The 13754-nt window shown below is 42.1% G+C and overlaps 1 protein-coding gene across 1 annotated transcript in view; it reads left to right on the forward strand.

Annotated features, from left to right (window-relative positions):
* The window catches only part of LOC126235371 (peroxidase-like), a 184284-nt gene that overhangs the window by 120430 nt on the left and 50100 nt on the right, over positions 1-13754 (forward strand). Inside the window, exons 7-8 of the mRNA XM_049944093.1 lie at positions 6747-6971; positions 10369-10496. Coding sequence (XP_049800050.1) covers positions 6747-6971; positions 10369-10496 — 353 coding nt within the window. The remainder of the gene's footprint in view (positions 1-6746; positions 6972-10368; positions 10497-13754) is intronic.

Raw genomic sequence — 13754 nt, forward strand, 5'->3', positions numbered from 1 at the left:
TGTTCCTTAAACCCTTTTACATGGCCATTTGTCTTTTTTTTGGAGGGGGGTAGACATTGCAGGACAGGCATAACAGTTTATATTTGGCATCGTTGCATTGATTTGAGTTTATGTTTCTGTATGTGATGCACTTGTGATGACACAGGCACATTGTGTATTCTGGTTTGATCTTTTCCTCTAGTTACACTGTTTAGTGGGACAGTATGAAGGAAACGTCACCATGATAGGTGGAGCAGAAGTGGAAGAAACTTTTTTTTTTTACATATACTACAGAATATACCTAATTGAGGAAGAGAGAAAATTTTGTCATATTACATAAGAGAAGCAGAAGGGATAGTGTGAGTAATCAATAGAATTTTATAGGCACAAAGTAAAGGAAATCAAATATCTAATAATAATGAGTAGTTGGCACTTTCCACTAAGGAGCACTTTGTGTCACTGATTCCACTAGGAAGAAACACTTTATACTACTATACTTCACTATTTGATGCGAGAAGAGAAAGCACTTTATCTTTTTTGTTGCACTTGTTCACTATCACTGCACACGTTATTCTTGTGGTGAGTGTGGTGAGGTGGCTGGTGGCGGTGCTGAGGGTCACAGGCTGGGAAGGACTCTGGCGATTGCTGTCTGCAGTGGAATCTGCAGGAAGTTTTTGAAGTTCTCGTGGTATCGCCTGTGCTGCTGGGCCGTCTTGTTCTCCTCCCAGAGGTCCATCAGGAAGGCCAGCCGGTCAGTCTGCCTCCGCGCTACGATGGCGTGTGCCGTCATGGCGAGGATCCAGAGAGTCTCCAGTCGCTTGGGTCGTGGAAATGGGTTGCAGTCTGGGGCGGTGATTGCTTCCACTGTGATGCTTCCCGGCGCCGTTCTGTTGATGTGGGCCACCATCTGCTGGCACGCTTCCCAGATGTTGATGGCATTCCCGCACGTGAATCGGTGCTCGAGGGTGTCGGTCATGCCACATACGTCACACTTGTCACTTGCGACGAGTTTTATTTCCGCCAGTCTTTGGTTGGTTGGTACCGTTCTGTTAATTATTTTGTACCATGTCTCCTTCGCATGTTTAGGCAACATGTTTTCTGAGACGTTCCCCCATACTTGTTTCCAATTGTATTGCGGGAGTTTTTGTTCAATTTTGTTTTTTGCCGGCTTCCCCCTGAGGGCCCAGTATATTCTCTTGGCTGTTCTGTGGCTGGGGTTCGCCACGGTGTCCAGAACGTAACTTTTGTTGGCGTAGTGCAGCCTGACGTGTCGCATTCTGCAGGGAATGTGTCTCGTGTCGACCGGCGCTTCTTGTGATGCGGGCTTGTATCTTCCAATTATCTCGGCTGTGACGCTGTCAGGGTTTTCGTCCTGGGTGGCGAGCGTTCGTTTCAGTAGAAGGGCTGCACATTTGGTCTTTATATCAACTAGACCTAGTCCCCCTTCTTTTGTTGGCAGCGAGCACGTTGCTTGCGCCACTTTGAATATATTTCGACGCCACAACAGGTAGTACACTGCGCTCGTTAGTGCTCGCGCAATTTCTGTCGGGATGCTTAAGATTTGCGCCAGGTACCAAGCTTTCGACAGGATCGTCGTGTTTATCAGTTCTGTTTTCTGGTGGATTGTTAGCTTCCGGTTCGCGTGCTGTCTGGAGAGACCTCTTATGGTGTGTAGCACGTCCCTCCAGTTGTATGCGGCCATTCTAAGTGGACAAGACTGTACATATATTCCAAGAACTTTATGGCTTTCTGCTATTTTATACCATTGGCTGTCTGGTTTGAGTCGTTGATTCCCTATCGGCAGTAGCACTGTTTTTCTGGGGTTGGTTTGGGCGCCTGACGCTTTTTGAAATGTATTCATGATGGTTTCTACTCTCCCAATATCTTCCTGGTCTTCAATAAAGATGCCTAGGTCGTCAGCGTAGGCTATACATGCTACTGCTTTGCCTCCTACGGAGAAGCCTCTGATGTCGTTTGTGAGTTTCCGCAGCAGCGGGCCCAGTGCTATAGCGAATAGAGCCATTGACAATGGACAGCCTTGCCTCACGGATCTGTCCAGTTTTATCAGTTTTGTTTTCCAACTATTGATTATTACTGTCGATCTCGCAGTACTTAGTATCTTCTGGATGATTGCGATGAATTTTTGCCCAAACCCGAGTCTGTTTAGTGTCTCTACGAGATATTTGTGGTCGATCCTGTCGAAGGCTTTGTTGAAGTCCACCGAAATTATGGCACCTGCGCTTCTGGTGGTGGCTGCCTGTGCTATTATGTCCCTGTAGGTGCATGTGGCGTCAAATATATTTTTCCCTGGTACCGCACATGTTTGCCACGGACTGATGACTTTCCTCATCGCCGATTTCAGGTTGTTTGCGATGCATTTGGCTATTATTTTATAGTCGGCGTTGAGGAGCGTAATCGGACGAAACTCTTCAATGCGGCGGGCGGCTCTCTTCTTAGGGATGAGTGTTATGGTCCCTTCGGTCAGCCCAGGTGGAATTTCCGCCCCATCGAGTATCTCGTTCACCATTTCCGTGAATTGCCCTCCTAGCACGTCCCAATATGCGAGGTAGAACTCGAGCGGGATGCCGTCGGCGCCGGGTGCTCTTCCTCTTGCGCTGGTCCTCATCGTTTCTTTGATGTCATCCACGTCGACATTTTCTGTCAGCAACGCCCTGTCTGCGTCTGTGAGCACACTCCTCGTCTGCTGGAGGATTTCAGCAGTTGCCGCGTCGTCTGTCGCTTCTCGACGGAACATGTCTCGGAAATAGTCCTCGATGTGTTTTGTTAACTCCGTTTTCGTCGTGAGCGTCTTTCCCTGCTTGTCCTGAAGCTCACTTACGCACTTTCCTGCGCCTCTCTCCCTTTCCCTATTTAGGTGGTGCATGGTGAGTGGCTCTTCATCCACCTCGCCATATGTTTTACTTCTGGTGAGGACGCCTCTTATTTGCTGTTTCTTTATTTGAAGGAGTTTTGCCTTGATTCTCCTCACTCGCGGCAGGTATTGCTGGTCGTCTGCTGGTGCGTCGAGTGCGTCTTTCAGGCACTGCTGGTAGAACTCGGCCGTGGTTCGCCTCCAGAATGACTTTTCCGCGCTGTATCTTATCAACAGGCTGCGCATTGTCGGCTTCGCTCGTGCCAGCCACCACTCGGTCGTGCTGCTGTAGCGTGCGCGCTGTGCCAGGCATTCTTGCCACATTTCCACTATTTGCTTGCGCAGTTCCGCGTCCTGCAGGTGTTCCGTATTTAGCTTCCACGTGCTTCTTTTGCTGACGTTCTTTCCTTTTTGGAGATGCAGGCTGCATTCGTAGCTGCAGTGGTCCGAAAAGATGACAGGATAGACTTCGACGTGCGCAACATTTTTAGTTGCTGCTCTGCTGATATATATACGGTCCAGTCTGCTTTTACCATTTTTGTGGTGGTATGTAAATTCAGTGTGTGTTGGATGGAGAAGGCGCCACGAATCTTCTACTTTCAGTCGTCGGATCAGTTCTTACAGTTCTGGGCACATGTTTGCTACAGGTATTTGGTCTTCAGCTGCGGCGACACAATTAAAATCTCCTCCAATGATGATGTTGTTATTGTTCTGCATCAGCAGTTCGGCTACTTCTTCATTATAGAAGGTGCTTCTTGCTCGCTTGTTGTCTGTACCAGAAGGTGCGTATATGTTGATAAAGAGCGTCTTTTCTATGCTTAGCGCTATCCCTCGGCCGCTTGACAACATTTTAGTCCCGCCAAAGTCGATCCCGTTCCGTACCATTATTGCCGTACCGCATTGGGATTCTGGGTCTATATTTGTGATTGCCGCATATCCTGGTATCTGGTTTATTTTAGTCGTAACCACTTCTTGCAATAGTGCAACGTCTGTTCTTCTATGGCGTAGGAAGTCCGCGAGGGCTCGAATTTTTAAAGATGTGCTCATTTTATGTTAACTGTGACAACTTTATAGATTGTATTTGCCTGCCTGCTCATTTAGTTTATTAGTCGGTGCTATAGTCTGTGTCCATGCAGACATCTCTCTGGCTGTTTTCTCTTCGGTCCTGTGACGAGTTGGAGCTGCGTTTTTTCTTGTTTTTCTTTGCGGGTTTGTTTACCGTTTTCGTCGTTTGTGTCTGTTCGTCGTCTGTATTTTGTTGTTTTTTCGGTTTGTCACTGCTTCCCCTGGTGGAGGACTTTGCGGTGACATCGTCGTTTTGGTTGAGCTGCGACCGTAGCGGTCTTGCGGTTCCAGACTGCAGCGCCTTTAACCGCACGGCCACTTCGGCCGGCTTTTGGTAGTGTTACTTGTGCCTTTTATTATGTATGATCAAGTAATAACATTAAGTATTATAGAACAGCAATACGAATGTAGCATATTTTACAATAATTAGACAGTTGTTTTAATTTCCACGAAGTTTTCCATGTAAGAACGTTACAATCGTGTAAAAGTACATTTTAAATAACGTCGTATATAAAAAAATTAAATTTTTGTTACAATGGAAAAAATGATAGAAAGTATTGATAATATACATTGTCTTACATACTGAAATAATACCAACTAAAGAAAGCTAGTTCTATATAGGTCAAGAAACGATAACAAAAAAAACTGAAACAGAGGAAAAGTAAATTGAACTGTCCATTCAGAAGGTAAGTTCACATAAAACTGCCTGTATTGTACAGCAAGGTATTTTACAACTATCCGACAAGTCCTTTTTCTCTGCCTATAGAGGAAGGAGCTCTTTACACAATAAAGGAAAGCTCATAATTGGCACAGGCATGTTAGCTTTTGTTTTCAGTAAGAGGACAACATACCCATGGTTGAATGACGTTAAGACAGTGCCACACATAAACCGTACTTGGATCATCTGGATTGATCTTCCACCAAATAATTTTCAAGCCTGAGTTACACTTCATAATTCTTTCAAGAATATTGACAGCAACAGAGTCGGTCTGGCCTATTTACTTTGTGGTGAAAAGTGTTCAACAAGCTTCCAGCATTACATACTTTCATTCGTAGGTAATCATGACCTCCTGTACTCTTTTTTTAACCTCGACTAATGCAAAAGTACTGTCGCAGGGCAGAAAGTTACGTCCCAAAACCACAAGCTTTTGCTCTACTGTTGTAAAACACCCTGTCGAATCATGCTAGCTGTACAAAAATAACATTGTTCAGTTGTTGTTTTGCCCAACACAATAGTCATTTATTCTAGTGTACAATTTTCAGATTATAATGACATGTAACTTTCTTCTACGTACCACTTCTGATGTTTTTTTTTAGGCCGAAGTGTATGGGCTACTACGGGTTGTTGTTAGCCATGGGTGCCGTGTGATTTTTCACCTGCCTGGGTTACTTCCCTTCAAGTGGACTCTCCCAACATTCCACTGTTTCGTTTATCTCAGTAAAAATGAACATTCAATAAATTAATAACTTATATTTCACTGAGTTTGTGTTTCGGTATATTCACTGCGGCATATGCCACTGCGGAGAGACTTTTTGAACACCCCGTATATGCTTGAATATGTAAATGATTAAAATTTCAGCATAACCACACAATCTACATTCCACACGCAATAAAAGATTTAACTTCAGGTTTCTTTTGGATCATGATCTATCAATAACGTTATTTATCTTTTCGCTTCCTGCTCGCGACGTTCTGGATCCCACAACTGTCAGGCGGATATCGAATCGACGGGTCCAGAAGGGCCACACTCAACGCCATGCAGGATCACAACGCCCCTAGACGTCTAAGGCTCGAAAGGACAGTGTGTTCTTTGCTGAATTGGTTCCTACCATTATCCTACTTGTTACATAAGACAAACTACAGTTGCTGACATACCTCTTTGGGCAGCATCATAAGGTTATAATAATGAGACTTCATACGGAACTGTTTAGGAATTTAATACGTGTAACAGTTGAATGTGCGTTTCTAAAATAAGTGCGAACAGCAGAACTGAACACTAGAATCATTTTCTTGGAACAACAACAAGCAATGAAGCAACTCATCTGAGCTTCTATCGGAAGAAAAGCGACTAAAGCACTTCAGCGCCTTATGTTCACGTAGGCGCTGCAACAAAAATCATACTTTTACTGTATGAAATTTGATACGGACAATGTGAAGAAGATCTTTCTCAGGAAAGTGATCTGTCATTTTCCATCTTTGAGCACTACTGTGTTATCACAGACCAATCATAGATGGAATCACAGTGCAGTTTTTATACCTATCATTTGTGTAATCCGGCGAACTCGGACCTTGGGCTCGAAATCATGGGTACCTTGGTGGCACCGTTTCCATATGGTCAACTGTGGGTACAGGTCGGCGTTTCTGCTGATGGCGAAAGGTGCTCCTCTTCGAAATATGATTTGTTTGGACTGTTTACCTATGCAAAATATGGAGCTGGTGCTGGGCAACACTATATTTTACTACCGACGGGGTGACTGAACACTATTAGAAAACTCCTTTTGTGTTATTTTGGTCCCAGGTAACTCTAAAAACGAAAGAGAAGTGTAATTACGTTTGGCTCTAGGTTCATGCAACTGTCCCTTTAGTCCTTGGAAGAACATCAAACTACATCATGTCCTTTACACTTAACTTTCGAGCTTACCATTTCTCCTGTCCACGTGGCAGAGTGGACATCTGCATGTTTATGTGCGTTTTTTCAGTTTTCGTAATTTTAAGGTGCACAGTTTTCTCGAACTGTTAGGAACTTGTGATTGTATGTATTGAAGCTGTGAGATGAACTAATTGGAAATCTCCATTTATTTTTATTTTATTTTGTTTATTTTTTTGCAGGTCCACGAGCGCAGTTAAATGAAGTGACTTCCTACATAGACGGTGGTTTTGTGTATGGATCCGGAATGCGATTAGCGTACAAACTGAGGACCAGACGTGGTGGCCAAATGAGGACGCTGCGTGCATTCCCGCATCACGGACTCAAAGATTTGTTACCTCTCAAAGTTGATTTCCCTGATGAAGGCTGCATACGTCCTAGGAAAGATATCTTCTGTTTCCTGGCAGGTAATTTTGAAATTGCGTAACGCCAGCTGTGCCGGGTATAGTGGGACAGCAACTTTTTTTTATATTGTGATGCAAAAAGAGACAGCCAGAGTTGCAACTAAAATTGATGTTTATTTAATCGGTGACCGATTTCCGGCTATGCCCATTCTCAAACCAACCACTGTACATTTTTTTTTCTTGTGGTACGTTGAAATGCACCGTCTTACTGTCTATATGGAAGGTAGTATTGTTTTATTCTACAATGATTTCAATCCAAGGACATCACTGGAGTGCATGTTGAAGGTGAGGCTGTGGGACTTGAAGTCCCATACCACCCTCCGACGGTGGAAGTTCAAGGTGCAGGCAAGAGGCTATACAACTACATTAGGTACCAACATTGGTGGCTTATAATGGTCGACACATATCGAGTGGTCATTTCAACACTGACCTTTCATTAGTGGCCGTAACAGGGCTACCGTTAGCCAAGGTCGGAATCTGATTGCTCAAGGTTGGTGAGAGAAACAGGGTGGCAATCCCTATGTACGAACATCAAAATTATAATATATTCAAATAAATGTTTACATTAAATACGAGTGCAAACCATAAATGGATAGCATATTGCAACCACTACACATAAAATAAACTGTAGTTACATAAACAATAGCACCTGTGCAATCAATACAATTACCAGGAAAGGACCAGTGAAAGGGGATTGGGAAAGAGGTAGGGGGGTAATGGAAAGGGAGAAAAGAAAAGCAGTACGGAAAGGATGTGGAGGAGACAGATGGGATGAAAGGATTCGAAAGAGCGGGAAGAATCAGGAGGGTGGGGGAGGAGGGGGCAGGGGATGGCATAGGTGGCAAGGGGGAGTCCAAATTGAGGATTGTAGCAAAGGCAGTTGTAATGCCTATTTACAAATGAGCAAACCAATGACGAGCATGGAATATAAGCTCAACATTTTCCATAATCATAAATAAAATTAATTTTGGAAAAACTGTGTTCGATAAAGTAAAATGACAAAAACATAGTGGCTGGGATTTAACTCTGTCAGGCATAGGCTGTTCTCAAGGCACACAGGACAAACGTTTTAAACTATGTTGTGAATGCCCACAATGTTGTATTAGTAAGCAAACAAATCTTTTAGAAAAGGTATGGTCTTATCAAAAATGGACTTAGCAGGAGGCACCCACAGCTCTGTAATTAGTGATTAAACTAAATAACAAAATTATAAATAAGAAAGACATAAGGAGGGGAGGAAGGAGGATAGAGTGCAAGAGACAGCTAGGATGAAGATCATACCCAATTAGGGTACAATAAATATTTAAAATATATACTGATCATCGACTAAATAAACACCCATTTAGTTGCAGCTCTAGCCGTCTCTTTTTGCATCACAGTTTTGAAACTATCGTGACGTTTATTTTGTATTCACTTCTCAACATGCCAATGGAGCAAATTATTTGGTACAAACTGGCCACTGTTGGAATTGTTATGTTGTCATTGTTGCCAATTTGGCTTTTCCCCAACTAAATCTAACTTTTCTAATGTTCGTGTTAGCGGAAAAAAATAATTTTTACTGCTCGACGAGAATTTTCGCTTTTTTTGCCTTTTATATGCTATTTACACCCTGTAGAAACCAGGAAAACTCTGTTGTTGGCACATCGTTATGCAACTCAGGCACGCCACGATTGTTTTGAGAAGCAATCTCTTGTAAGTTATCACATTTACATGTGATAATGGCTTCATTGATACTGTGCGGGAACTATATCGTGGCAGTTGGCAGCGTGTGTAAACAAATGAAAACTTTTGACTTTGCGAGCAGAGAGGAGCAGCATGGGGAGCAAGACCCGTCTTTCTCCCAAAGGGCTGGCAGCCTGTGCCCGTGCTTTGTGGCAGTAAGGTCTTATGGGACCACACTGCTGAAGTCACCGTCCTCGCATTTTGTGCTCCTGCGAAAGCAGAACTGTCGTAATGGTCATGCAGATCGCCGATCACTTCCAGTACAGAAGGAGTTGCATCCGAACCCGGTGCCGAATCAGGATTAGTCCCTTCACTCATTTCAAAATAAGAAAAGAAAATAACGAATGACTCACAACTTAAAAGAAAACAGAGTACACAAGACATTCGGTAATGGCGGCAGCGCAATTGTTCGCTGGGGTTTGCATTGTCGTAAGCATCATAGCTCAGGCCCGACCTCTACCGTTATCATATGCAATCATTTATCAGTACCCCCCACCACCCACCTAAAACTGACAAGTAAAAGTGTCCGCATATTACTCACCTACGACGCCACGAGGAACCCCACACGGCCGTGTCAATATCGTTTTCATTAAGCAAGCACAGTATACTGCAGTGCATTGCGCCTTACTGTATGCATTGCGATAGTGAAGTAGTGTGGTCACAGTGAATCCCATAGCAGTGTGTTAACAGTTTTTAATACACGGACGACTTAGTATTTGTGTAAAATGCCTCCAAAATACCAACACTATTTTTGGAAGGAGTGCTTGCTGATTATAAAGACTGGCTTTTAGAGTGCCGAGCGATAAAGACAAAGTTAAGTGCAAATTTTGCAAAGCAGTTCATAACGCAACACCCAGTGACTTATTCAGTGTGCTAAAGCTAACAATTTCCAGCATTATCTACTGCATTTAGTACATCAGGACAGTTGGACCAGTATGTTGAGTTAAGCAGGGATTCTGACAAATCGAGAGATGCCGAAGCTTCTCTCAAACTTTTTGCTGCATGTCATTCATCAGTATTACGTATTGGCGATCTGGGTGAACTCTGCAAAGTTCACTGACAGTCCAACTGGAGCGAGTATTCATCTGCACAGAACAAAATGTAGTGCATTAACGGAGTTGGTGTTAGGTCTTCATTTTGAGACATTATTGTTAGAAGACATAGGGAATGGAGGGTACAGCATACTTATTGACAAGTCGAATGGCATCAGTGCTACCAATATTTCGGAAATTGCAGTGGTGTATTTTCCTGGCAAGAAATGGGGCCTATTATTCTCTCATCGCTAATACCACACAACACTCCTATTTTTTTGATCGTGCGGGGGTGTCTTGTGTGTTAGGTTTGGCTTTTCAGAACTCCAATAATTGCTATTTTGTGAATTACCATGTTCACTTAGCTGGAACCATGTTAGAAAATCATTTGCATTATTTTGACTAATAGGTGTGATAATAATGATTCCAGTTGTTGAAAGAATATTTCTGAACTTCCCCAATGGTGATCTATATGCAATAAGTGAATTTTCTAGTTGTAACAACTCACAAGGCGTTGTGTAACATTTAAACATAATTCTAGAGCATCTGTAGAAATTTAATTCCTATTACTGTCCAGTATAAGAGTGCAATAAATGAGAATGTGGGCAACACCAGATAGCTTGAGCATATATGTTTGTGTTTTGCAGGTGACATTCGAGTAAATGAGCAACTAATATTGACAGTTCTTCACACAGCATTAGTTAGAGAGCATAACAGGATTGCAAAAGAACTGTCTTACATAAATCCACACTGGTCTGATGAAAAACTTTACCAGGTAATGAAATAATTCTTGATGAAATCTTAAACTTCTATTATTATCATAATAATGCAAAAAATTGACAGCCATAATTTTAATTTTATATTTCTATCATTGATAGAAACTGGTTATCACTTGTCTGATAAATCTCTACTGGTGAACAAAAGGCCCCTCCCCCATACAGCTTCATGATCAATGTTTTGCACACTTGGAAAGAAAAGTAGTGTCTCTTCCAGTGTGCTGAAGTCTTTGTGAGGCTTTTGCAGACTGAAACTAACTTCCCAGTGGTGTCCAGCAACATATATTATAGCATGCTCTATCTCCACACATTCATAACACACCTCTTACATCTGCTGAATAGCAACAGAAGCATGCCCCTTAATCTTTTAGGACTGAAATATCTAAATCCTATTCTCCTCCAGGCCTTCAGATGCCTTTCTTCATGCCTTGAAATTGGAATACCCTCTCTACAATTCCTTTCATCTCTCCAAAAGTAGTATTCCTCAGACCATCCAACCTACACAACATCCTTGTCTGGTCTCATACCCGTCATGCCCCCCCCCCCCCCCCCCAACTGTGAAAGACCCAGATGCAAGGCTTGTTCTGTCATCCACCAACTGTATCCTATTCCAGCTCTGTGACTGGTATTTCTTACCTATTGAAGGCAAGGCCACCTAAAATCAGTTGTCTCCTATGACAAATTCACTGTGAACACTGGAGGGTTCTCTATATAGCCATGATATTGAACAATCTATCTGATCAGATGAACAATCATTGCTGAATTATGGTCAAAGGTGAATAAGACCAACCAGTTGCAGAAAATGTTGTGCAGTATAGTATTGTTGACTTCACAACTGCTACATAATAACTCCAACTCCATGGTTTCAGCCTCAATTAGTTCATATTCTTCACCTGACTTCCCACTGTATCCTCATGTCTCACCGCATTCCACCACCCTTCCTTGTCAGTTATCCTTTCAGTCCCTCCATTATTTTTCCACTCAGCCCTAGCTCCACCATTGGAATATTTCATTATCTCTTACTCCTTCTCTGGCTCCTCTCCTTCTCCAAATAGTTTCCCCTATTCCTATATCCCTTCTCTTCCCAAACCCCTGCTCCATAAGCTCCTGTGGAAGACCCAGCTGTGAGACCTGGCCTGCTTCCACCAACTATATTGTATTCTTCATCTATAACAGACCTACTTGAGTGTGAAAGGACCGAGGTTTGGTCCCTAGTACCTCCTTGGAGGTCCATTCAGCCTTGTGAGACCATGTTAGAAGCTGCTTGAATAATGAAGCAGTGGCATTATCAGGATTATCTACTGGCAATAATGGCTGGAGTAGTTAGTGGCATGCTGACCATATGTCTTGTGATAATAGATCATTCCTCATAATCTTTGTAGGCAGCAGTTGGCTAGTTGGAATAGGCTTAAGGCCTAATTTACGAGTGGAATTTACCTTTATGTTTACTCTTCCCTTTTCTCTCAGTGTTGTCCCTGTAATCTTCTAACTTGTCCCTTCATGCATTTACTTATTTCACCCTAGCAAGCTCACCTGTTCATCCCTCCTACTTCCCATTCCACACTTTCTCCATTTCACCATTACCCACTTAGCCAAGATTGCTATTCGTTTCAGTTAGACGACAGCATTAGGAGACTGCAGCAGTTATATAAGAATGAGCTGCTTACATGTTTGTTAGCTCTGATGGAGGACTTGGTTTGAGAGCTAAGTGATTTTCTGTCTCTCTACATTCCTCTCTATTCCTTAGCATTTTCTCTGTTTGGTGAGTAATGATCTCTTATTATATACATTTTATGTTTCATCCTCGATTTTCTGTCTATGTTGTATAACAATCAAATAAAGATAGAAAGAACCTCTGATTGAAAGTTATATCTAACAAAAACATGGAAAAGATGCTATGAAAATACTTTCTTTTAGAACCATAATCACACTACTTAATTCCTGAATATTTTGTCACTGCAAACACTCTTCTCCCTTTTGCAGAATGAAGAAATTAGAAATTCCTGAACCTAGCATCTATGACAACATTGATTCATGTATATATTCATTGCTACTGGTTTGGCAGCAGTTTTTCTACCTTTGACTGATTGCAGTTTCATTTTGGAGTGCCTTTTCTTTTATGTGGAAAACCTGTATTATATAATTACAGATTATTGTAATTACAAACAATTACAGTTGCTTACAAATCCTGAAAATAAATGATAAAAGCCTCATGCAATATTAAATTCCATGCATAAAACTTCTTGTTGTCCCGATAGATAAAATGTTGAAACAGACTCACTGATAAAATCTCCTACCTTCCGTAAAAAAGGATATTGCAGAGACATGGCCTAGTCACAGCTTGGGGAATGTTTCCAGAATAAATTTTTCACTCTGCAGCAGACAGGCCCAGTTCTAGAGAGGGGGCAGGAGAGCAAACCGGGGTATCTGCCCCGGGCAGCAATTTCAGGAAGCACCAAATTCTTATTCTTGAAGAAAAAAAAAACTTGTTTCACAAAGCACCTAGCATCCAGCACACATTGATCATCTTATTATTCATATTATTTTCCAACGAATCCCTGTTGGTTATCGAACGTTTCTGAACACATTCTAAGTTGATTTCTGAACAAATTATTAGTTGATTTTTGAATGCCTTCATGGAGTACATGATGTCTCTGCCAGGGGAATCCCCATCGCATCTAGAAGTAAAAAAACTTTCCTGCAGACAAAAGGCTGTACGAGCTAAGCCGAATAAACTCAAACGGTGAATGTCAGTAGCAATTTGTTTATGTGGTTGATTGGGTGTGCGAATGCTGTGTGTTGGTGTAGTTATTAGCAAAATCCATTGCTTCGGACTACCAGAGTGGAAATAAACGACTAACATGAATAACAGATAAGAAAGATTACATATTATCTTCTCGGCGTAGCCAAGAAAAATAATTCTGACAGAAAATTTTTGACAGATTGCTACACTACTAAGGGCCAGTTGTACAGGCCTCGCTTAGCAACTGCTTAAGTTCTATTCTCGGAATAGGATGGAAAATGTGTTGTACAAACACGTAATAACGCCTAACCAGTGAGTAAACGCGGGATAACTAAACCGGTAATTCTGGAGGAGTTAGTGAAGTTAACAGGCAAATAAGTTTTGATTATGGCAGGAATTATTGATGACAAGATTGATTGTAAGAACGAGGAAGGAGAAGAAATGGGGACATCACACTAATTATATGGACGAATATGACAATTCCAAATTTATATAAAAATTTTGTACTACTACT

The sequence above is a fragment of the Schistocerca nitens genome, chromosome 2, assembly GCF_023898315.1.
Source record: "Schistocerca nitens isolate TAMUIC-IGC-003100 chromosome 2, iqSchNite1.1, whole genome shotgun sequence".
Classification (NCBI taxonomy): Eukaryota; Metazoa; Arthropoda; class Insecta; order Orthoptera; family Acrididae; genus Schistocerca; species Schistocerca nitens.